At 40.2% G+C, this 26,840-nt stretch overlaps 1 protein-coding gene across 2 annotated transcripts in view; it reads right to left on the bottom strand.

The window, feature by feature from the left end:
* RFC3 (replication factor C subunit 3) overlaps positions 1 to 1,920 on the bottom strand; it is a 36,877-nt gene extending 34,957 nt beyond the window's left edge. Inside the window, exon 1 of one of the 2 annotated variants that reach the window (XM_080659355.1) lies at positions 1,730 to 1,920. In XM_080659355.1, the coding sequence (XP_080515481.1) occupies positions 1,730 to 1,816 (87 nt within the window). In that variant the 5' untranslated portion in view covers positions 1,817 to 1,920. Of the gene's footprint in view, positions 1 to 1,513; positions 1,656 to 1,729 lie in introns of those variants that run through there. The other variant, XM_080659356.1, reaches the window with a different exon arrangement.
* Between the last annotated feature and the right edge of the window lie 24,920 nt (positions 1,921 to 26,840).

The raw sequence follows: 26,840 nt of genomic DNA, 5'->3' as shown, positions 1-26,840 counted from the left end.
GCATTCAGAGATCATAATAACCTGGCCACTCAGTGTATAAAATCTTGTGGACCAAGTTTTGTAAAAGCATTATAGAAAAATAAGTATCTTAAGAGAAGTACTTTTACAGTAAATTTTAACACTTTGTAAACTCATTTAACTCTGGCACTGAAGAAAAAATGTCTCAAGGAAAGAGATTATTCAACTAATAATACATGCTCCTCAAATACTAGCTGCCTTTGTTTTGTTTTTTTTTGTTTTTTTTAAATATATATATATTTTTTATTGATTTTTTTACAGAGAGGAAGGGAGAGGGATAGAGAGTTAGAAACATCCATGAGAGAGAAACGTCGATCAGCTGCCTCTTGCAACTCCCTACTGGAGATGTGCCCACAACCAAGGTACATGCCCTTGACCGGAATCGAACCTGGGACTTTTCAGTCTACAGGCCAATGCTCTATCCACTGAGCCAAACCGGTTAGGGCTGCCTTTGTTTTTTTTAATCTTCAATAAAAATAAAGGTTATGCTTTAAATGTTTCACAGTTTTATTAAACTGTAGACTCAAAAATAAACAGGTAAACATTTTTTAAAAGCAAATCTGTTAACTCATGAGTATATTAAATTTTTGTCCAAAACATTTTTTCCAAATTCTGTAAAAAATGCCACAGATAATGTAAAATGTATCTTTTGTCTAAGAAAAATGAAGTGAAAGCTATTGTGAGAAAATGCAATTTGTCTATAAATAAAGTATACAGATATAACAGGTTTATATTTAATTATCACAGATGGAATACCAATAATTAACGAAGAGGAAAAAAAACCTATCTCACAACACTATCAACTCTTCTAATGACCATCATATAAACGGATGGAGTTCCCTTTTTTACTAGTTCTCCTTTTTAAAAGGTACTTAAGTAGTACCTGTAATTGGTGAGCAAAAACACTTTTATCAGCACGTGGTAGTTTTAGGTCCTTGAAAGGGGTGGATAAATGGCTTCCAGGGACACAAGATTTTTCTGAAGACCCTCTTCCCTGTCCACTCCCTACAAAATTTAGTTCGCATCTCATAAACATTGCCATCAGCATTTTATAAACAACATAAAATAGGCATCAGGATGGGGGGGGGGAGAGAAGAGGGTCTTCCACATGGAATTAAACTCAAGGACAACCTAATTAACTTATTTTAGAATTATAAATGACCTTAGAAATTAATAAGCCAAATACCTTCCCATCTGTAAAGGAGGACAATGACACCAGGAAATTTTAAGGAAGCTAGTTTAAAAAAATCAACGGCATGACATCACTTCTCTGCTCCAAACCTTCCAAAGGCTTCCCACCCACCTCTATGGAATTTATTGAATTTGCACCGCATCCCAAACACACATATCCCATTTCCTATTCCTCTTCCCTCTGGCCCACTATTACCCAGCTACACTGGCTGAAGGACCCCAGAAGAAGCTGCGCACACTCCTGTCTCCGAAACTTTGTACTTGCTGTTCCCTCCACCAGTTCCACTTCCCCCCGCATCTGTACCCGGGTTTTCTCACTCCATCTGGGACTCGTCTTGGCTCAGATGACAGTTCTCAGCCAACCTATCCTCGTTTACAGGCACAACCTTCGCCGTTCTCCGCCTCCCCTCCTCTTTCCCCTTCACTGTTTTATTCCCCACAGCACCGGTCACCTCCTACCACTCGGCCGGGCCAAGCCAGAGCCCGGCCCCCCTCCCCGCGTCCCCGCCCGGCGCCTCACCAGGCTGCGCAACCCGGCCGCCTGCTCCCTGTGGTAGTCCAGCCGCGCAAGCGAGCAGGGCCGGTACTTGTCCGCCCAGAGGCTCATGGCTGGTGGTGTTCCCGGGTCAGACGCTCGAAAGTCCCGCGCGCGCTCCGTACCCAGCTGCCCCGGCGACTTTTGCGCACCATCCAAATCTCGTGACGTCACTACCGGCCGCGAGCGCGAAAACGACTTCAAGACCTTTCTTACTACGGAAGCCTAGGGCAGACAGAATTGGCCGCGGCCTAGATCCCGTTGACGTCATCCTGTTCATTCTAATTATTTCCCCTTTGTTCTCGCCCGGTGTGATAGTTCAGGAACTATCCAGCAAAATTTGATATTTGGCTCTGATATTCTAGGCGTCAAATCTCTGGGTACCTTAGAGAAGCTACTCTCCTTGATTCATATCGTTATTCATTTATTCACTCATGCTTTCTACAGAAACTTACAAAATATTTACTGTGTTGAGCTCTGTACTTGACACTAGAATATGTCCGGGTTGTGGCTTTCCTCACTTGACAGGCACCCAATAATTTATTGAATTAATTGCTAAAAATGAGATCTAAACTTTACTATCTTTCCTTACCTCCATTCTTTGAGGTTCTTACTGGATAAAAAGCAAAACAATCTAAAGGTCATGAAAAGCTACAGAAATGTGGTCTGTAGTAGAAAAGACATAAGGGTAACAAACTATTCTAAGTCCGGAATGTTTGAAAGCCCTTTCGATAAAAATGAGGGTGGAAATGTGAAACCCTTGGGAAAATATTTTGCATATCAAACCTATATAAAATGTTCATTATGCCTCTCGAATTATACCTCTCAAATGCACTTTATAGTTGTACATAATATTAATTCCTCATTTAATTTGTGGTTTTAGTTTACATATTGTTCAGAATCCTAAATGCTGTCATTTGATTGCAAGGTCTCCAGAACAGGAATTGATTCTCAAATATGTTTAATAAGCTTATATCAAAGTGCCTTCACTCATTCATTTAATCAACATGAATTTATTGCAGTCTTTTTTTAAAAAAATATATATATATTTTATTGATATTTTACAGAGAGGAAGGGAGAGGGATAGAGAGCTAGAAACATCGATGAGAGAGAAACATCGATCAGCTGCCTCCTGCACACCTCCCACTGGCGATGTGCCCGCAACCAAGGTACATGCCCTTGACCGGAATCGAACCCGGGACCCTTCAGTCTGCAGGCCGATGCTCTATACACTGAGCCAAACCAGTTTCGGCTGCAGTCTTTTTTAAAATACATTTTTATTGGTTTTCAGAGAGGAAGGGAGAGGGAGAGAGATATAGAAACATCAATGATGAGAGAGTCATTGATCGGCTGCCTCCTGCACCTCCCCCCCGCCACTGGGGATCGAGCCCGCAACCTGGGCATGTGCCCTTGACCGGAATCAAACCCGGGACCCTTCAGTCTGCAGGCCTGTGGACTGAAGGGTCCCGGGTTTGATTCCACTGAGTCAAACCAGCTAGGGCTATTGCAGTCTTTTGTTTACCATTATATTTACTGAGTTATTCCTGTAAGATATTACTGGACACAATAAATAACACCACCAGGTAAAAGATATAATTCCTGTTCTCAAGAAACTTTCTGAAACAAGCCTATAAAGCTTCAATCTCAGGGCCTTTGCACTTACAATCTCCTCTTTCTGAACCACTTTTATCCAAATGTCAATAGAGCTGTGTTCCTCATTTCATTCAGAGTGTTTTCTCAAATTCATCTCTTTAGTGAGGTATCCCTGACACATAATATAATACTGCAAAACTCTTCACACTTCCTATGCTACTCCCTATTGAATTGGGGTGGAATGAAGAGTGTTTGAAATTAGAATGTAAAGGAAATCAGAAGCAAGAATATTGAAACATCATCTATATGGATATTGGAATCAAGAAAACTAATAATGGAAATAATTACTCAGAAGAAGAAAATGAACCGTGTACTAAATGATCAATGAATTGACAAGAGTAACCATGAGCATGATAAAGTCAACAAGGAGTGGTAATAGAGAGTGAAGTTTGAAGACATGTGTGTTTTTTTAATTCTTATCCTAGGATATGTTTTTACTGATTTTAGAGAGAGGAAGGAAGGGAGAGAGAGAAACATTTATTGGTTGCCTCCCTCATGCACCCTGACCTGGGATCAAACCTAAAATATTTTGGTGTACAGGATGACACTCCAGTCAACTGAGCCACCCTGACAGGGCTGAAAAGTGTTTTCAAAGTTGTCAGAGGTTCTAAGGAAGGAAAAATGGTGTGGAGGGGACAACAATACCACAAAAGACACTTAGCTCAACTAAGGTTGCCAGATTTTACAAATATAAGTACAGATGTCCCAATTTAATTTTAAATTCAGATAGCTTTTTAATATTTTTAAATATTACTGCAAATATTTGATGGGCATACCTATGCAAAATACATATATTGTTTTTCTGAAATTAAAATCTAATTGGGTATGCTGTATTTTATATGGCAATCCTACTCCAGACCCTTAAATATTTGGGATGCAGAAAAAATTGCTATAGAGAAAATAGGATCCTCTGGGGAGAGCCAGAACATGAAAGAAGTCTTCAGAGAAGAGATTATGATATAAAGCAGTGGCCGGCAAACTACAGCTCCAATCACTCAGTGGCTCAGATTCCTCAGCTCTAAAGTGGGGTTGATGAAACCTGCTTTACATGGCTCATTTGAGGAATAAGTGAGGTCATGTAAACATCTAGCACAAAGAAGTCACTCAGTAATTAGTGGTTATATTTTAATGAGGAGAGACATATTCTTAGTGATACACGATGAGGGGGCATGGATACTGTACAGAGATGGTAAGAAAACACCAGGGATAAATCTGCACTGAGTTTATCTGAACAAAAATGATAAACCTATCATTTTGTACCTGTAACTGCAGACTAGGCAGAACCAACCAAAACTTCCAAATGCCCTCAAGATGAAGGATTACATTCCCTGCACTTTTCTGCTCCTAACTCTTGGCAGTTTATTCCAATGTACCTCTCTGGGGCTAAGGTCCTTCTATAAGCTAAACATAATTTTGGTTATTTAAAGAGGAGTGATAAGGCAGATGTGTCATGATTTAAGAGGCCTAGAGACTAGTCAAAGGATACATGCAATTTTACTTCCTCAAAAAAAATTATCACTTTGGCTTCACCAAATGCTTTTAAGTTTTCTTTTTCATATGGTTGAGTAGATTTGGACTTTCCTTTTCAGAGAGTAAACTTAGCAAATTTTGCTGGCATCTGTTTCACTTCTATTTGAAAGTAAGCAATTTTTTGGCCCATTTTTCTTTTCTTTTTTATTTATTTTTAGAGAGAGTGAAAGGGAGGGAGGAGGGAGAGATAGAGAGAAACACTTATGTGCGATAGACACATCCATCGATTGCCTCCTGCACACGCCCCTACCTGGGCTGGAATCAAGCCTGCAACCCAGGTACATGCCCTTGACAGGGAGTAGAACCTGGACCCTTCAGTCCAAGGGCTGACACTCCAACCACTGAGCCAAACCTGCCAGGGCTGGCCCTTTTTTTCCCTTATAATTTACTCTCAGATTGGCAGTGATAGTATCCAGTTATAATTCCATTTCTTTATTTGAGACAAAACTAATGGGCAAATCTTCTCAACTTTATAACATTAAGTAGTAAGCTAGAAAAAAATTTGAACAGAGATTTTCCACAGGAATATTATATTATGTCACATTTCTTTTGGGAAACTATATGCAAATTATCTTTCTGAAATATCATAATTGTGCATAAATCATGATGCAAATAACGAGAATGCTAGCTTAATTTACTCCAAGAGAGGAACAAAGTGTGAAATTTATGGTAAGTTGTGGCAGAAGTAATGTCCTGTGCTCAATATTTCTTTCCTCTATCTCTTCGATACAAGGTTATTTCTTCCAGCCTCCTCTGTAGTTAGTGGAATCATATAAAGCAGTCCTCAGGTTATGTCAGACTCGGCGTACGTCATTTTGTGGTTATGTCGCCTTCTCCCATTTATTTAAAAAAAAAGTTCCATCATTTCAACATATGTACATATGTGCTTTATATTTTTTATTATTTACTAGAAGCCCGATGTATGAAGATTCGTGCCAGAATGGGCCTTCCTTTCCCTGGCTGCCGGCACCGCTTTCGCTCTGGTCTGGAGCCGCCTTTCTAACTTCCTTCGCTTCTCAGAGGCCCAGAGCAGCCTCATATGCAAATTAACCACCATCTTTGTTGGTTGCTCACTCCTGATTGGCTGTGGGCATCGCGAAGATACAGTCAATTAGCATGTATGTCTATTATTAGGTAAGATTTACCACAAGTAAAGGTCAGGAATTGTTATCTTTCTTTTAAATTTTTTTGTTACTGTTTCACTTCATTACTGCTGTGTATGTGCTCCATGTGAGTGACATAGGTGCTTATGTAGGTGGGTTCCACACGTTACATCGCACTGTAGGAATGGATCTCTGACATAACCCGAGGACCTACTGTAACTAAGTTTTGAACAATGGAAAGATGTGTCCAGTGATGGGCACCTTTTCCACTCCCATTCCACTCCTCTGCACTCTATTCGCTCATTGGCCAGTTTAATGCAGAGGAGGGCACAGAGGTTCTAGGGGACAGTTGAAACACTAGATGGAAGTAACCTGAGTCCCTGCTTCTTCATCCTATTGCTTTCCCCACCCAGCACCCACTCCCCAAAGCAAATAAGGTAATTTATTTGGGAGATGACCTCATGGATCAGCAGAGATGGATTGAGGAAAGTAAAACAGGGGAGGAAGTAAAGTCAAAGGAAGAGGGTGTTATGGAGGTCACTTCTGTGGGCAACTGGGGTTTGATACCTCTATAGACATTCTGAAGAAAATATAGAAGATTTCTTTGAATTAGCTACCAAAGGGATAGGGCAGTGGTCAGCAAACTCATTAGTCAACAGAGTGGCAAACCGCGGCTCGCGAGCCGCATGTGGCTCTTGAGCCGCAGTTTGCCGACCACTGGCATAGGGAGAAACATTCTTCCACCAGCTCCCACTCTCTATTGGCTAAGGACTTCCCCCGAAGATGGTACTTCACACACATACACACACACACACACACACACACACACACACACACACACACACACACCATTCTGTAAAGAGCCTGAATGCTGAGCAGGATCCTGCTGGTGCCCATTCCATCAAAGCCCAACAACCCTACCATTTTTTTCTTATCCATCATTCATTTCCTTATCCATCTATTCACCCATTCTTTTATAAAATAGGTAATACTAAAAATAAAATAAAATAAAATAAAATAGGTAATACTGGGTTTGCACTTCTTATATTAAATTTTCACACAATATTAAAATATCCCAGGATAATAAAGATGACTTTTATTATTAATAAAAATAATAGAAATATTAACTATGATTTATCAGAGAGGTTGATGCATAGCAGAGAAGTATCTTTCACATAAAAAGCAAATGGCACTTCATGAAAATGCCATGGATTCTCAAGTTCAATGAGGAGGCAGACAATTTTTTGACTGATGCTATTTAGCCGTTTTTCAGTTGGCTTATGCATTGCTTCAAAAAGGAAATCCAGAAATTCAAATACTGAGTTGCTATTATATGTCCAGGCTCCTTCAACCAATTGTACCAGTCAAAAATATGTGCTTTCTGGATGACTTCTATTACCAGAGTAAATTTTCTTCTAATTTTTAATTTTTACTTAAAAATTGTTTCTTTTCTAAATTGTATTATTTTATTTTTCTTATGGTAAATCTATTAATTACATTGCAATAAAAAAGGAGGACCTCTGCAATAACATATTGCAAAAATGAAGGCAAAGTACAGCTGTGATGCACTATAATATGTTCTGTTAGTCATGTGAGGTACTTTAGCTCATGACCTAAGTATCCTAGATAGACTTCTGCATCTGTTGGGTATGAACTGGCATTGCTGGTATCCCTGGCTCTAAGAAGAGTCTCAGGATGGCAGGCATTGGTAGTGGACAATGGATATGTGGGTGCCATAAGTCAGAGAGCATGAAGGGTCTTCTTCCACTGTTCTCTGAGCCATTGGCCCATGCAACAGCACCCATCCAAATTGAGTAAGAGCACAAGATTCCTGGATAAAAGGGACTGGAGGGTAGGAGAAGCTCATACCTGGTGCTTTTATATTCGATATGACATATATTGTTATTTATGTTTTTACACATGCACATAGCTGTGTATCCACAATCCAGATCAAGATATAGAACGTTTCAACAAACCAAGACAGCTCTCTCATACCCCTTTTCATTCAATAAATCCCTGGAGTAGCTACAATTCTAAATTTTATCATTGTATGTTATTTTCTTTGGTCTTAATCTTTAGGTAAATTAAACTGATAAGAACAGATATTACACTTGAACTTAGCCAAAAGGCTGAGAAGTGATAATCTTCACATAAATTAAATCATCTAGTATATTTTATTTTTGTGTTACTTATTTTACTCATCATATATCTGCAAAATTAATCCACTTGTTATATGTAGCAGTAGGTTGTTCCTTTTTATTGCTATGTAGTGTTCCATTGCATCAATATTAGGGCAATCTTCATGGGAATGTTGGCAATGCAGTGCCACATAGCCTCTTGCTTGGTTTAATTTTATGCTGTTGACATCTTGAAATCCTATCTAATAAAAGAGTAATATGCAAATTGACCATCACTCCAACACACAAGATGGTTGCCCCCATGTGGACACAAGATGGCTGCAACAAGATGGTCAGCAGGGGAGGGCAGTTGGGAGGAACCAGGCCTGCAAGGCAGGGCAGTTGGGGGCGATTAGGCCAGCAGGGGAGGGCAGTTGGGAGGGACCAGGCCTGCAAGGCAGGGTAGTTGGGGGTGATCAAACCTGCAGGGGAGGGCAGTTAGGGGTGACCAGGCCTGCAGATGAGGGCAGTTAGGGGCAAACAGGCTGGCAGGGGAGCAGTTAGGCATCAATCAGGCTGGCAGGGGAGTGGTTAGGAGGTGATCAGGTTGACAGGCAGAAGCCGTTAGGGGCAATCAGGAAGGCAGACAGGCGAGCAGTTGGGAGCCAGCAGTCCTGGATTGTGAGAGGGATGTCCGACTGCCCGTTTAGGCCCGATCCCGGTAGGATCGGGCCTAAACGGGCAGTCGGAGATCCCTCAAGGGGTCCCAGATTGGAGAGGGTGCAGGCTGGGCTGAGGGACACACCCCCCGTGCACGAATTTCGTGCACTGGGCCTCTAGTTCTTAATAATTTCTTAACAAGGCAGCTGAGTTTTCATTTTGCACTGAACCCTGTATATTATCATGATAGTCATGTACTATTGATGAACGTTTGGGTGTTTTCATATTTAGCTCATAAGAATTATATTGCTAAGCCAGTTGGAGAAAGATAAATATCACATGATCCCCCTCATATGTGGGATATAATGATCAACATAAACTGATGAACAAAAATAGATCCAGGGACAAATGGCAGGGCAGTTGGGCGGGGGGGAGAGAGTTAGAGATCAACCAAAGGACTTGTATGCATGCATATTAGCATAACCAGTGGACACGGACACTGGTGTGGTAGGGGCTTGCCCTCCGGGGTGGGAATGGCAGGGGGAGGGGCGCAATCGGGGGAGGGGAGGAGACATATATAAAACTTTACAATAAAAAAAGAAATATATTGCTAAACATTCTTGTACATATGTTTGAGATATGTACTAATTTCTATTGGCTATGTACATCTAGGAATCAAAATTCCTGGATGATAAAGGTAGGCAGATGTTCAGTTGCAGTAGATACTGACAAGAGTTTTCCAAAATATTTGTACCAATTTACTAGTACACACGTATCACTAAAGAATAAAAGAAATCCTCTTTTCTTTTTTTATTGTGGTAAAATATACATAACATAAAATTTACCATTTGAGCCATTTACAAGTGCATAGTTCAGTAGCTATTACGTACATTAACATTATTGTGCAACCATCACCACCATCCATATCCAAAACTTTTGCAACTCTCAAACTGGAACTCTGTACCATTTATCTATCTATCTATCTATCTATCTATCTATCTATCTATCTATCATCTATCTATCTATCTTTATTGTTGAAAGTATTATAGATGTCCCATTTTTCTCCTATTGACACCCTCCTCCCTGCACCTGCTCCCCATCTCAGGCCTTTACCTCACCACTGTCCATGTCCATGGAGTATCCATATATTTCTGTTAGTCTTTTCCCATCCACTCACACTGCCTTCCTTCTGAGATTCAACAGTCTCTTCCATGCTTCTATGTCTCTGGATCTATTTTGTCCATCAGTTAATTTTTTTCTTTAGATTGCTCATATGAGTGAGATCATGTGATACTTGTCTTTTTCTGACTGGCATTTTTGCTTAGCATAATACTCTCCAAATCCCTCCATGCTGTCTCATAGGGTAAGAGAGCCTTCCTTTTCACTGCTGCATAGTATTCCATGGTATAAATGTACCACAGTTTTTTATCCATTCATCTACTGGTGGGCACTTGGGCTGTTTTCAGATCTTAGCTATTTTACTAGTAAATTACGCTGTTATGAACATAGTTGTGCGTATATTCTTTCTGATTGGTGTTTCGGGTTTCTGAGCACATATTCCTGGAAGTGGGATCACTGGGTCAATTGGCAGTTACATATTTAATTTTTTGAGGAAACTCCATACTGTTTTTCATAGTGGCTGCCTTACCACTAGGGTTCTCTTTTCTCCACATCCCTGGCAGCACTTGTCATTTGTTGATTTGTTGATGTAGTCATTCTGACAGGTGTCTTTTTCAAACTAAGGTTCATCTGCCTGCAGTGCTCAGGCATTTAACCACCATGCTGTATTATCTTGTAAATACAATTCAGACATGTACTCACTCACAGGAATATTTATTCCATTCCATTAGCATAATACTCCATTTTTAGGTGCTCTAGAGATACCCCTTTGCTTTATTTTCTTGATCATTCATATCCACATATATGTAAACAATAATTTTTTTTGTCATCATTGCCTTGAGGTTCAGGGTTAGTCAGGTAGAAACATTCTCTGTTGAGGTAATAGTAGGGTAAAAGGAAACCAAGGTAAGAATTATGGTGGTGGTGGTGGGGGGTAGGGATAGAGGAAAAAAATGTGAATATAATTTGAAAAGAGGAAAGTCTATGCATGTGAAGCTCACAATATTTTATTAAATCCAAAGGTATGTGTTTTTTTCAGAGTGGCTCCCTTGGAAATCCCTCTCTGGCCACACAACACTAGATGAGTGTCACATCAAATGGGTGCCTAACACATATTCTCCAAAGTCAGGCCAAGAGACAAGGTGAATATCTCACTCTTCAGTGCTCTCCTGGCCTGTGCCCAGTCACAGTGTGAGAGCCCTGCAATCCAACACCCCAAAGAGGTAGGCCTTGCCCACCCATCCAGGGCTCCTCGATGGATTGTCCCAAAGAGGTAGGCCGGAGCCAGGGGAGGCCTGCAGATCCCTGGGCCAGGCTGTGTCGGAGGCCTGTGGACCTCCGCGCACCTGCAGACCCCTGGTTGGGGCCAGGCCCGGGATGGAGGCCTCTCCATACACCTGTGGACCCCAGCCGGGGCCATGGCAGAGAGGCCTCTCTGATGCAACCCTGCCCCCGTCCCCCATATTGCAAGTCCCCACCCACCCACGCCTGCTGCACATGCAGCCTGCTGATCAGTAGTTACTGTGACAGTATCCCAACCAATTTACATATTACCCTATTATTAGTATAGGTATTATTCTTTTGTTGGTGTGAAAGCAGCTTTTCAAAGTATTATTTTCTTTCTTAGATTTTATAGACTATGAGTTATTTTTTTCCAGATATTCTAAAGGAAGAGTGCTTCAATCAGGTGGACTCACTGACATTTTCAGGTAAGGTTTAGATTCCAGATAGCCCAGTGGTCGGCAAACCGCAGCTCACGAGCCACATGTGGCTCTTTGGCCCCTTGAGTGTAACTCTTCCACAAAATACCATGGCCTGGGTGAGTCTATTTTGAAGAAGTGGCGTTAGAAGAAGTTTAAGTTTAAAAAATTTGGCTCTCAAAAGAAATTTCAATCATTGTACTTTTGATATTTGGCTCTGTTGACGAATGAGTTTGCCAACAACTGAGATAGCCCTATGTGGAAAGTGGCATTTCTCACAGAATCATGTTTGAATAGTGCCTATTTATTTTAGGAAATACCATCTACAGGTAGGAAAACTGAGATAAAATAGTAATTGAAATAGAAGTTGTGAAATGAATCTATGAGGTTGCACCACCTATTGGGTCCTATATGATAAATGGGAATTTTCCAGGCCATGAGAGGAATCTACTTAGGCACACAGGCTTGATAGCAAAGATTTATTCAAGAGATATACCAATATTCAATGGTATATTATCAATGGCTGTGTCTGCTAGGGTTGCATTTGGTTACATGTTAAAGTGACCTGAATTGGTGGAATAGGGATTGATTTCTCTCTCTCCCTCCCCTCTCCTCTCTCTCTGGTGCGCGTGCACGCGCGCGCGCGCGCACACACACACACACACACACACACACACACACACACACACACACAGAGGCAGGAAACCCAGGGCTGAGGCAGCAGCACCATGAGTCATCTGTATCCCAGGCTCCTCTCATCTCTCTATACCACTATCTGTCACTGGTAGCTGTCATCCTTGCTTGTCTCATGGCGAGAAAAGGCTGCTCTAACTCCAGGCTCAGTCCATTTATTCAGGTGAAAAGAACTAGCAAAGATGAAATGGAGGCACTGTTTCAAGAAATATCTCACTGGCCAGAATCCTGGCTGAAAGGAGGCTCAGAAATATATTGTCTTAAACTGGGCACATTGATACTCCAAAATAAATTGGAGTTCTAAGAATAAGAAAATGAGGGAGATTAGATATTCAGTAGGAAACTACCAGCATGTGCCTACAATGAAGGTTGGGAGAGTCAGGAGAAATGAATTAGAACTAGGCAAGTGCCAGGTAAGAAAAGGTCTTTTGTGTAATGCTGAATAATTTGTATTCACATCATGAGGTTGTATTTTTAGAAAAATACAGCCCTAGAGCAGTGTGGATTGGCACAAATAGAAAACGAAGCTGGGAGAACAGTCAGATACACTGTGAATGTCTAGTCATGGGGTTACAGGAGCCTTTCTTAAGGCAGTGCAATAAGGACAGATGTTTGGACGATATTTAGATGGGAATTGGAGAATGAGGATGGAGAGATGTAGTTGTCAAAAATGGTTGTTGTTTTTTTTGTAGTTTGCTTTTATTGATTTTTTTTAGAGAGAGAAGAAGGAAGAGGGAGAGAGAGAAAGAAACATTGAGCCGCTGCCCCCTACACTCCTCCTAATGGGGATCCAACCCACAATCCAGGGAAAGTGCGCTGACCAGGAATCGAACCGTGACCCCTTGGTACATGGGGGACACTCAACCAACTGAGCACACTGGCTGGGCTGTCAAGAATGTTTCTAAAATTTCTTGTTTGAATGATTGAATAATAATAAAGTTATTTTCTGAACTGTGAAAAGTTTAAATGCATTTTAAAGAGATAGGATTGCTCCTAAATTTTTACCATGTATTTAATAAATGTAATATTATAGCCCAAGTTCTTAGTATATGTTGTAAACACTGAAGAACACAGACTTTCACCCTCACTCCTCATCTATTATTGCTTATTTTACCTGTAATTTGAAGTACAATTTTCACATTACACATTAAACAAAAAATATTACAAAACTACTGAATAAAAAACAACTATGCCAAGCAATAATTTCAAAGAAAATTTTTCTTTACTTCCAAGAGAATTAGTTACTAAATTATTATTTTCCCCAAGAATGTTAACTATTATTAAATGAAAAAGCATAGTTTTTAGTTGGACCCCAGGTGGCTGAGATTATTTTTCTTGAGTCTCAAAGTTGTCACTGTTGTTCCCCCAAATAAACTGCAGTAGAACATACAGAAGCTTTCATTAAAGAGCATGAGAAGGCTACTTCCCAAAGATACAGATTATAATGCCACACAGTGGTCTGAAAAGTAACCAGACATCTTGTTCTGCAACATTTTGAACACAACAAAAGGAAGCCTATTGAAACATTACAGAACTGTGTTTGTTTCCTAGGGCTGCCACAACAAATTTAAGCTGCACACTTGATGACTTAAAACAACAGTAATATTGGCTGTTACAGTTCTGGAGTCTGCAAGTCCTAAATCAGCTATCAGCAGGCATGGTTGTTTTTTTCTGGAGGCTCAGAGAATTCATCCTATGCCTCTCTTAACTTCTCTTCTCCTAGGTTGCTGGCAATCATCATTCCTTGGTTTGTAGACACATCATTTCAATCTCTTCCTCTGTCTGTATATGGACTTCCCCTCTGTGTCTGTCTCAAATCTACTTTTCCCTTTTTCTTTTAAGAACACTAATCATTGGATTTAGGACTCATCCAAAATGCAGGATCATCCCACCTTAACATCTTTAACTTAATTTTATCTTCAAAGATCCTATTTCAAATGAGGTCACAAGCACAGGTACTGGAGGTTAAGACTTAGACATAATTTTGGAAGGACACATTTCAACCCATTACAACAACCAACCTTAATAGAAAACCAAGGTTTTGTGATGTCACGGGGGCCAGAGACAACAAGCCTCAAACTTGAGTTGATTGATCTAACACATGAACCTAAAAGGAGAAAGAAACCTCTATTCAAAATGAATGTCTCACATTACTCAATATAGATTTCTTTTATGAGCTGATGGAGATCCTGTTTATATATTACTAGTGGCCCAGTGCATGAAATTCGTGCACGGAGTGGGGGTTTTCTCAGCCTAGCCTGCACCTCTTGGGGGATGTCCGACTGCCAGTTTAGGCCCAATCTCTGTTGGATCGGGCCTAAGCCGGCAGGCGGACATTCCTCGTGCAATCTGGGACCACTGGCTCCTAACTGCTCACCTGCCTGCCTGCCTGATTGCCCTTAACTGCCTCTGCCTGCCTGCCTGATTGCCCCTAATCCCTCTGCCTGCCTGCCTAATTGCACCTAACTGCCCACCCTGCCAGACTGATCTCACCCCCAACTACCTTCCCCTGCCGGCCAGATCTCGCCCCCAATAGCCGTCCCCTGCCAGCCTGATCTTGCCGCCAACTGCCCTCCCCTGCCAGCCTGATCTCACCCCCAATGGTCCTCCCCTGCCAGCCTGATCTTGCCCCCAACTGCCCTCCTCTGCTGGCCAATTTGGTTCTGATTGGTTGGTTTCTATGCCAGTCAGCATCAAAAGCTCCGCCTCCTAGGCAGCCATTGCCTCCTCACAGTTGACCCAGATTTGGTTCTGATTGGTCAGTTTCTATGCCAGTCAGCGTCAAAAGCTCTGCCTCCTAGGCAGCCATTGGCTCCTCACACTTCACCCAGATTTCGTTCTGATTGGTCGGTTTCTATGCCAGTCAGCATCTTTCAGCCTATCAAAGGTGCCTGATCAGAAAGGAAGGGCTGATCAGCAGCCCTGGTGGAGGCCTGGAGAGAAATGGAGGTGTGGCTTCTGGCCAGACTGAGAAAGAGAGAGGCAAGTGCTGATCAAAAGCTGCCACAGAGGCTATGGATCATTCCCTGCTTCTCTCTTCAGGCCTCTCTCTGGCCCTGATTCTCAGCCCCCTCAGCAGTCAGTGCTGGGGCACCATGCCTGCAGGGAAGCTGACTGCAGGACTGACTTCCGGTTTGTCGAGCCTCGGTCCTTACTGGACGTTACAACCCACCCAGGGTTTTTATATATTAGGATTCTAAATTCTAAATGCTGCATTTTTTTCCTATTATAAAAATATTTTTCATTAAATAGTTTAAAATGATAAAGGTCTTTGAAATTGTTGAATGATCATTACATTTTCTTTCTTTGAACTGTGGTTTTTTTAAAAATATATTTTATTGATTTTTTACAGAGGGAAAGGGAGAGGGATAGAGAGTTAGAAACATCAATGAGAGAGAAACATCAGTCAGCTGCCTCCTGCACACCCCCTACTGGGGATGTGCCCACAACCAAGGTACATGCCCTTGACTGGAATCAAACCTGGGACCTTTGAATCCGCAGGCCAACACACTATCCACTGAGCCAAAAGGGTTAGGACATTTTCTTTCTGTAACGCAATAAATCAAAGATAGAACATTGCCTACCTTACTTATACACCTTCTCATTATTGAAATTTTATTCACGAGGTGACCTTACCTTGGCCATTTTTATATTTTCAGTTAACTTTTATTTACAGTTTTGAAATAGGAACCTCTGAACCATGAAAAGGGCAAAAATCAACTGAAATTCTTTGATGCCTAAATAAAGCAAATGTGTATATCTGTTTGATAGTTAAATAATGGCAAATACACCCACTGAGACAAAAATTTAGTTTTACTTTAAGAAATTAAAAGGTCTTTTGAAGAAAATTAAAGTAAAAAACTTAGTTTGCATGTTGACAACTTTTGTTTACAGATCTCTCATCAGTAGGTGACAAAATATGGAACACAATTTTATATTGTAAACTAGAGGCCTGTTGCATGAAGATTCGTGCAATAGGCCTTCCTTCCCCTGGCTAATGGCACCGGTTTTCGTCTGGCACTGGGGACCCAGGCCTTCATTCTGGCCGCTGCCTTCCGCCTTTGCTCTGGCTGGAGTCTGCCACCTTTGCTGCAGACTCCATCTTCGCTGCAGACTCTGGCTGGAATCTGCCATCTTTGTCTTTGCTGCAGACTCTGCCAGATTCTGCCATCTTCATCTTCACTGTGGCTGGAGTGCCGTTCCTGTAGATCCCTTTGCCCCCCCGCCCTCCCTCACATAGCAGGCGTCCTGCCCCACCTGGCTGCTCAGCACCTGGAGTGGCTGGGTGGTGGGGCCACTGCCATCTTTGTCCTTCTAATTTGCATATTCTCTCCTGATTGGCTGGTGGGTGTTGTGGAGGTACGGTCAATTTTCATCTTTCTCTTTTATTAATATAGATGATTTTTAATTATCAAGAGTATAAATAGGGATGTTTGAAATAATTTAAATATAGATTCTATATAACTGTGTTTTTTTTAAAAAATGTTCTCCCTATATTGTATAGTTAAATTCTTTCCAAAATATTCATGGAGTACCTGCTTGGAGCTGAGCATAGTTTTCAGGATACTGTAAGCAGGCAAACTAGGTCCTTTTTTCACAGGGATGTCATTCTAGTGGAAGACAGACAGCAATAAGCACCAGGATAATTTCAGATATTGATAAGTACAATGAAGACAATAATGTGGGGCATGTGATTGAGTGTGACTGAGGGTATGGGGTGAGATATGTCTGCTGTAATAATCAGTGAAGTCTTCCCTAAGGAGATGATATTAGAACTGAGACTGAAAGTTAAAAAGGTACTTTTAATATTGCTAAAGTGGCTAACTTTGTTATTAGCGAGGCCAGATGCATTCATTAATTCTCAAAGTAAGCACAAGCAGCCTAAAGGCAAAAAAAATATGTCAAATGCTCTAGGATGAGTTTTGAGCCAGAAAAATTTATTTCCGAGCTAATGACTCATGCTAAATCTGATGCTTATGGCCAGAAACCACCTTGTATCTATGGCCAGCAAACAACTGGGACTGTTCCAGACCCAGTTCTGTGGTCCTGTGCCTAGATGCAATTTTATTTTATCGGTTCTGGGTATGATAGCATCAGGGTCATGGCAGCAAATAATGGTAAGTAAGGGCTTAAACTGAAATCCTGGAAATCCTTTCTCTAACCTGCCAGTGTTCCCTGATCCTGACTCACAGCAGCACATAGTTTCACATTGTCAAATCTTTGGGGTCCCTGGGCTTGGAGGAGTTGATTAGAAAAGCTGGAGGAAGCAGGACTTAAAACAAAGACTAATTTGTGGTAAAGATGCAAAGAAAGGCTTTCCAGTTTGTTACCTGTCTCCCAGTGTTGCTCCAGGATGAAACAATCCAGCAGAATACCTACCTTGAGGTTATGGTCGAATTTTCATTTTGCATTGGATGTCAAGCTTTGGACTCTGTTCAAAGCCAAACCAATGGTCATTGTTCCTATTTTTTGTTGTTGTTCCCATTCTTCTTTACATGACACAAAATGTTTACAGGTCAATCAGTGTTGACAAATGTAAATATTTGTGTAAACACAACACAATAAAGATATAAATAAAATATTGCCATCATCCCAAGGGTTCTCTTGTGATCTTTCCCATTCTGTTCCTATACCCCACCCTCAGTCCCAAGAACACTGGTCTTCTTTCCTTACCATAAATTTGTCTTTCATAGAGATTCATATAAATGGAATTCTAAAATATGTTGTCTTTTGTGTATGGCTTTTTATATTTAGCCTAATACTTGGAGATTTATCAATATTGCTCCATATTTCAGTAGTTTATTACTTTTAAAATATTTTTATTGTTTAAAATATTACATATATTAGTACACATATCTCCTTTTTTTCCCAATGACCTTCCCCCAGCCTCCCCTACCCCCTGTCGCATGCCCTCATCCCACCCCGCCAGTGTCTTGTGTCCATTGGTGTGCTTATATGCATGCATACAAGTCCTTTGGTTGATCTATTTCACTCCCTCCCCAACACTCCCCAGCCTTTCCGCTGTAATTTGACAGTCTGTTCGGTGCTTTACTGTCTCTGTATCTATCTTTTGGTTCTCAAGTTATAATGTTCTTTATTTTCCATAAATGAGTGAGATCATGTGGTATTTTTCTTTCATTGCCTTGCTTATTTCACTTAACATAATGCTCTCCAGGTCCATCCATGGTGCTGCAAATGGCAAGAATTCCTTCTTTTTTATAGCAGTGCAGTATTCCATTGTGTAGATGTACCATAGTTTTCTAATCCACTCATCTACTGATGGGCATTTGGGCTGTTTCCAAATCTTCGCTATGGTGAATTGTGCTGCTATGAAGATAGGGGTGCATATATCCTTTCTGACTGGTGTTTCTAGTTTCTTGGGATATATTCCTAGAAGTGGGATTACTGGGTCAAACGAGAGTTCCATTTTTAGTTTTTTGAGGAAACTTCATACTGTTCTCCACAGTGGCTGCACCAGTCTGCATTCTCACCAGCAGTGCACGAGGGTTCCTTTTTCTCTGCATCCTCACCAGCACTTGTCATGTGTTGATTTGTTGATCATTGCCATTCTGACAGGTGTGAGATGGTACCGCAAATCAGTTTGATTTGCATCTCTCAGATAATTAGTGACTTTGGGCATGTTTTCATATGTCTCTTGGCCTTCCTTCTGTCTTCTTTCGAAAAGATTCTATTTAGGTCTGTTGCCCATTTTTTTACTGGATCATTTATCTTCCTTTTATTAAGTTGTATAAGTTCCCTGTAGATGCTAGAGATTAAACCTTTATCACTGATAACATTTGCAAATATGTTCTCCCATACAGTGGGCTCTCTTGTTGTTTTACTGATGGTTTCTTTTGCTGTACAAGAGCTTTTTATTTTGATGTAGTCCCATTTGTTTATTTTATCTTTAGTTTCCATTGCCATGGGAGCGGTATTGGTGAAGAAATTGTTTCGGCATATGTCTGAGATTTCTCTGCCTGTGGATTCCTCTAGTATTTTTATGGTTTCCCGTCTTATGTTTAAGTCCTTTATCTATTTTGAGTTTATTTTTGTGTATGGTGTAAGTTGGTGGTCTAGTTTCATTTTTTTTTGCATGTATCTGTCCAATTTTCCCAACACCATTTATTGAAGATATTTTCTTGACTCCATTGTATGTTCATGCCTCCTTTGTCAAATATTAATTGAGCATAGTGGTTTGGGTCGATATCTGGGTTCTTTATTCTAATCCATTGGTCTATGTGTCTGTTCTTGTGCCAGTACCAGGCTGTTTTGAGGACAGTGGCTTTGTAATACAGCTTGAAATCTGGTATTGAGATCCCACATACTTTGTTCTTTTTTCTCAGGATTGCTGTGGCTATTTGGGGTCTTTTTATTCCAGATGAATTTTTGGAGAGTTCTTTCTAGGTCTGTGAAATATGCCGTTGGTATTTTAATGGGGAGTGCATTGAATCTATAGATTGCTTTGGGTGGTATGGACATTTTAATGATGTTGATTCTACCAATCCATGAACATAATATGTTCTTCCATCTGTTTATGTCTTCCTCTAACTCTTTTTTCAGTGTCCTGTAGTTTTCCTTATATAGGTCTTTTACCTCCTTAGTTAAGTTTATTCCTAGGTATCTTAATTTTTTTTTGGTGTGAAGGTAAATGGGATTGCTTTTTTAGTCTCTCTTTCTGTAACTTCACTATTGGTGTATAGAAATGCCATAGATTTCTTGGCATTAATTTTGTATCCTGCTACATTGCCCAATTCATTTATTAAGTCTGTTAGTTTTTTGATGGAGTCTTTAGGGTTTTTTATGTATAATATCATGTCATCTGTGAATAGGGACAGTTTTACTTCTTCTTTCCCAATTTGGTTGCCTTTTAGTTCTTCTTCCTGTCTAATCACAATGGCTAATAATTCCAGTACTATGTCAAACAGGAGTCGTGAGAGTGGGCATCCATGTCTTGTTCCTGTTCTTAGGGGAAATGGTTTTAGTTTTTGCCCATTGAGTATGATGTTAGCTGTGGGTTTGTCATATATGGCTTTTATTATGTTGAGGTATGATCGTCTATTCCCACCTTGCTGAGAGTTTTTATCAAAAATGGGTGTTGGATTTTGTCAAATGCTTTTTCTGCATCAATTGATATGACTATGTGGTTTTTATTTCTCGATTAGTTTATGTGAGGTATCACGTTTATTGATTTGTGGATATTGTAACATCCTTGAATTCCTGGAATAAATCCTACTTGGTCATTTTTATGATCTTTTTGATGTACTGCTGGATCTGATTTGCTAGAATTTTGTTGATGATTTTGGCATCTATGTTCATGAGGGATGTTGGCCTGTAATTCTCTTTCATTGTGTTGTCTTTATCTGGTTTTGGTATTAGGGTGATGCTGGCTTCACAGATGGAGCTTGGTAGTGTTTCTTCCTCCTGAATTTTTTGGAATAGGCTGAGGAGGATAGGTTTTAGTTCTTCCTTGAATGTTTGGTAAAACTCCCCTGTGAAGCTGTCTGGCTCCAGGCTTTTGTTTGCTAGAAGCTTTTTGATGACTGCTTCAATTTCTTCCATAGTTATTGGCCTATTGAGCTGTTTAGATTCTTCCTGATTGAGTTTTGCAATGTTGTATTTTTCTAGGAATATGTCTATTTCCTCCAGGTTGTCCAGTTTGTTGGAGTAGAGTCGTTCACAGTATTTTTTAACAAAACTTTTTATTTCGGTGTGGTCTGTTGCTATTTCTCCTCTTTCACTTCTGGTTTTGTTTATTTGGGTCTTCTCTCTTTGCTTCTTGGTGAGCCTGGCTAGAGGTTCATCAATCTTGTTTATCCTTTCAAAGAAACAGCTCTTGGTTTTGTTGATCTTTTGTATTGTTTCTTTGGTCTCTATGTTGTTTATCTCCACCCTGATCTTTATTATTTCCTTTCTTCTGCTTACACTGGGCTTTTCTTGTTGCTCGCTTCCTAACTCTTTGAGTTGTAGGGTTAGGTAATTTATTACCATTGTTTCTTGTTTTTTGCAGTAGGCTTGTAGAGCTATGAACTTCCCTCTCAAGATTGCTTTAACTGTGTCCCATAGATTTTGGATTGTTGTGTTTTCATTGTCGTTTGTTGCCATGAAGTTTTTTATTTCTTCTTTGATCTCTCTGGTAACCCAGTCATTGTTTAATAGCATGGTATTTAGTCTCCATGTGTTTGTTGTTGTTTTTTGGATTATTTTTATTGTAGTTGATTTCCAGTTTTATGCGACTGTGATCTGAGAAGATGCTTGATATGATTTCTATCTTCTTGAATTTGAAGAGACTTTGCCTGTGGCCCAATATATGGTCTATCTTTGAAAATGACTCATGTGCACTGAGAAAAATGTATATTCTGTGGCTTCTGGGTGAAATGTTCTGAAGATGTCAATTAATTCCATCTGGTCTAGTGAGTCATTTAGGATTGATGTTTCTTTGCTGATTTTTTGTTTAGAGGATTTGTCCAATGGTGATAGTGGGGTATTAAAATCTCCTACTGTGATTGTCTTGCTGTCAATCTCTCCCTTGATATCCTGAAGGAGATTTTTTATGTATTTGGGTGCTCCTGTATTGGGTGCATATATGTTTACCAGAGTTATTTCTTCTTGTTGGATTGCTCCCTTTAGTATTATGAAGTGGTCTTCCTTATCTCTTGTTATGTCCTTCACTTTGAGATATAATTTGTCAGATATAAGTATTGCTACCCCAGCATTTTTTTCATTTCCATTGGCCTGAAAACCCTTTTCCATCCCTTCACCCTCAGTCTATGTGCATCTCTTTTTCTGAGGTGGGTTTCTTGTAGACAGCAGATATATGGGTCCTGTTTTCTTATCCAATCCTTTACCCTATGTCTTTTGATTGGGGCATTTAATCCATTTACATTTAAAGTTATTATTGATAGATGCTTATTTGTTGCCATTTTTATTCTTTACCCCTGTGTTCCTTCTGCGCTTCCTTTTTTTTTTTTTTTTAGCAGACCATTTAGCATTTCTGCATTGCTGGTTTGGTGGTAATAAACTCCCTTAGTCCCTTCTTGTCTGTGAAGCTCCTGATTTCACCTTCAGTTTTGATTGATAGCCTTGCTGAGTACAGTATTCTTGGATTCAATTCCTTCTTTTGCATGACTTAGTATATTTCATTCCATTTGCTTCTAGCCTGATGAATTTCTGTTGAGAAATCAGTCGCTAGTCTGATGGAGGTTCCTTTGTATGTAACTTTCTGTCTCTCTCTGTCCACTTTTAAGATTCTTACTTTGTCGTTGGTGTTTGCCAATTTAATTATAATGTGCCTTGGTGTCAGTCTTTTGAGGTTCCTTTTGCTTGGGACTCTGTGAGCTTCTTGGATTTGTGTGGGTTTTTTCTTCCCTATATCAGGGAAGTTTTCTGTCATTATTTCTTCAAACAGGTTTTCTATTCCTTGCTCAGTTTCCTCTCCTTCTGGAGTCCCTATTAAGGATGTTGTTTTGTTTCATGTTGTCCCAAATTTCCCTTTTAATTTTTTTTTTTCTAGAAGCTGCTGTACTTGGGTATTTTTTCCTACTTTGTCTTCTAGCTCACTGATGCAGTCCTCTGCTTTTTTATTCTACTCTTGATGCTTTCTATTGAGTTCTTTACAGCAGCGATGTCATTTTTCACTTCTTCTTGGTTCTACTTCATTTCCTCTTGGTTTTACACATACTGTTGAATTTGTCTTCCATTCTTTTCAGCCACCTTATGACCATTTCTCTGAATTCTTTCTCTGACAGGTTGCTTGCCTCCATTTCGTTTATTTCCTTTTCTGATGATGCCTGCTTTTCTTTCATATGCAGGCTGTTTCTTTGTCTCCCCATGGTTTCTTTTCTCCGGGTGTCTGGTTATGTAGTTCTCTCTCTACTGCATTGATTTAAAGGCTCAAAACACAACACAACCAAGTACAATGCACAAGTCACTGAACAGAAATGTATTCATGATATTAATAACCCAAAATACAGGTGACCACCAGAGAAAGGCAAATTTGAGGATAGGAGAGAATGAAGAAGAGAAAAAAAAAAGAAGAAGAAAGGAGTGTAAAAATGAAGTTGTGAAAAGGAAAAAAAAGAAAGAGAGAAAAGAAAGAGAATATGAAAAAAGAGGGGAACAAACTATATATATGGGGATAAAACTCCAATAGAACGGCCACTAATCCCAACAAATGCCAGCAACAAGTACCTGGAGATGAATACAAACAACATACAACAACTAATATCGAGCTAGGCAAGGGAAAACAGGAGCAAAAAACAAACTAAACAAAAGAATAAGCAAAACAATCTCACAAACAAGCATAAAAAATCAATATAATCAACCATCAAGCAAACAACAACAAAAGGACAGGGAGAAAAAGCAATTTTTTGCATAGTGAAGACAGAGAAGAGAGAGGTGTGTATGGACTTGAAGCAGGGGATTGGAAATTATATATTAAAGTAGGGTGAAATTTTAACAGGGGTTAAAAAGAAAGAATAGGGAAAATATAAAGCAGGAAAAGGGTAAGAGAAACAGGACAACAAAGGGGGAAAAGTTGGGAAGAGAGTGATAGCATAAAGGTAAAGTTGAGATAGAGTAAAATGCCGCTAAAGGGAAGATGAAAATAGAATGTAGAACACTAATCCCAAAGTAAAATAAAGAGAAAATAAAATGATACTTTTTAAAAAAAAAGGTAAAATAGTAGTAGTAATAATACTGATTGAAAATACAAATGTAATAATTAAAAAGGTAAAATCAAGTGAGAAAAAAATTAGTTTCTTAAGTAAAAGATGAAAAAATTAAAAATAAAAATGTGCAGTAGTGGAGGTCATTCACTTCCTCTACTGTTCTGTTTGGCACACCTGTTTCCTAGTCAGGACAGTATTGCAGTTCCCTGCGTTCCACTGCTCCTCAGTTTTTTAAGCCAGTCCTGATTTTTAAGCACGCAGTGTGTCTTAATTTCTTATATTCCTTTATTTGTGTTTACACAAGAGTCAATTTTTTGATTCAACCCTTGGGTGGCAGTGTTTCTGGATTGACCTCCGGGTCTATAGGTCCTCTCTAGCCAGTGGTTAGATTCTGCTTTCCCTGTGGCACTCAATACCGGTTTGTGGGAGTGGGTTGCCCCAGAGCTGGTTCTCTGATGGTTACTCTTCACTCTGATCCTCAGGTTCCAGGAAAACAACTTTCCCCTGCAGTCTCTTAGGGTGTCCTCAATTGGGTAATCCTGTGTATTGGGCTTAGTAATCAGAAGCAAGGATTTAAAGAGGAAAAAGAAAAAACAAAACAAAACAAAAGAGCCTGTGTAAGTGTGCAAACTCCAGGGCTGTGTGCAAGTCTGTGCAGTCTTTTTTCCCCCTTGGGTCTAAGCAGCCAGCACACTTTAAAAAATTTTAGGCTGTCCTTTGCATCAGATCAAAATGGGTTGCTTTTTAGAGTTCCCTTTCTGTTAGCAGCTCTGAGGACCCCCTTCCACATTCATGGATTACGCCAGCCCCAACAGCCACAGATTTTTCTAGGCGCAGACTTCCCCCAGTCCTCCAGCTCCCACTGTGCATGTGTTTCTCTCTCCCGCCGGGACCAGAGACCTCACCTTATCCCAAGCGAAATCTGACCTTTCCATGGTGCAGTGTAGAGCTCCCCTGAATCCGCGTATTTGTGTCAATTGGGGACTGGTGTTCTGGGGTCGCAGCTGTTCAGTGGGTGCCATATAGTTGTAGATTTTCAGGCTTCCGATAACATCCACTTTCCCCTTCAAGATGGCGCAGTCTCCGCATCCGAGCAGGGAACCCAGCAGCAGTGGGGGTTGCCCGGTCAGGGGAGCCCTATCCAGCAGTCCCCCATCGTCTCCTGGAGTATAGCTGTTCCTCAACTCACCAACAAACACTTTCTGTGCAACCCTCAGCTGTTCCTTCTATCTGCTCCGGGACAAAGCTCGGGACACGTCTGTCTATTCCACTGCCATTTTTTCTCTCCAGTTTATTACTCTTAATAGCTGAGAAATATTTCATTGCATAGTTAAACCACAATTTATCAATTCACATCTTGATGGACATGTGGGTTGTGTTCAATATTTCACTGATATGAATAAAGATGCTACTGCCATACAGGTATAGGTCTTTTGTGGATATATGTTTTCTCTCTCTCTTTCTTTCTTTCTTTCTTTCTTTCTTTCTTTCTTTCTTTCTTTCTTTCTTCTTTCTTTCTCTTTCTTTCTTTCTTTCTTTCTTTCTTTCTTTCTTTCTTTCTTTCTTCTTCCTTTCCCTTCCTTCCTTCCTTCCTTCCTTCCTTCCTTCCTTCCTTCCCTCTTTCTTTCTTTCTTTCTTTCTTTCTTTCTTTCTTTCTTTCTTTCTTTCTTTCTTTCTTTATTTTAGTAAATATCTGAGTAAAATTTCTGTGTTATGAGGTTAAAAAGCAGCCAAATAGTCTTCCCAAAGTGGTTGTACCTTTTAGGTCCCCACCAGCTGTGTATGAGTGCTCCCATCTTTGCCAGCATTTGGAATCTCATTTGTTTGTTTTTAGTTATTGGATTGAGTGTATATTTGAATAAGTGGTATTACATTGTGGTTTTAATTTTCATTTTTCTGATGACTAATAGTAAGCATTTTTCCATGTGCTTATGGATCAGGAAAAATGCTTCCTATATCTTTATTTGTGGTCTATTTAACTCTTTTACCCATTTTACTGGGTTGATTCATTTTATTGAATTGCCAGAATTTGTTATATATTGTGGATTCAGTCTTTTGTTAGATACATATATTGTGTATATTGTCTTCCAATATGTGGATTGCCTTTTCATTTATTAATGGTAATTTTCACAAAGCAGAATAGTTTCTGTTTTTTCTATTATATTGCTGACTTTTTTTTTACTGATTTTTTCTTCTTGTCATATTCCAAATTAAACTTCAGATTATAATTTGCAATAATATTTATTATTAAATATTAGGGGCCTGGTGCATGAAGATTCGTGCACGGGGAGTGGGTCCCTCAGCCCAACCTGCACCCTAATCTGGGAGCCATCAGGGGAGCCCTCTCCAATCCGGGAGTTTCTGTCTGTCTTTGCAATCATATGAACAAATTGTCTGAGACCCCAACCCAGTTTGGTTTGGTGCTCACAGAATAATAGAGGTCTTTTTATTTTTTCTTTGCTCCATTGGTGGAGATTTCATAGAATTTGCAGGATATTTTTCCTTGACACTGTAACTTTACTTATGTCTCTCACCTTTGTTTTCCCTCCATCCCCCACCGGCAACAGTAACTTGCTTCAGGCTCATTTTGCTCTAGTGTCTAGGAGATCTCGCAACGCACCTGCCACCAGAACTATGATTCTCAGCATTCCTGGTGCTCCCCATGCTCTGAGCTTCCACTTCAGGTCCAGGGGCTACCACCAGAACTACGATTCCTAGAATTCCTGGTGCTTCCTGCGCTCTTCGTTTCCGCTTCCTGTCCACAGACTGCACAAATGAAAAGGACTATGAACTCCAGCTTCCCTGAGGCCGGGCTGACAGGACCAGGCACTCCAGTGGCCAGTGGCATCCCCAGG

Source organism: Plecotus auritus (genome assembly GCF_963455305.1).
Source record: "Plecotus auritus genome assembly, chromosome: 3".
Classification (NCBI taxonomy): domain Eukaryota; kingdom Metazoa; phylum Chordata; class Mammalia; order Chiroptera; family Vespertilionidae; genus Plecotus; species Plecotus auritus.
The sequence above is the reverse complement of the archived record's forward strand: the minus strand, read 5'-3'. Positions and strand labels throughout refer to the sequence as shown.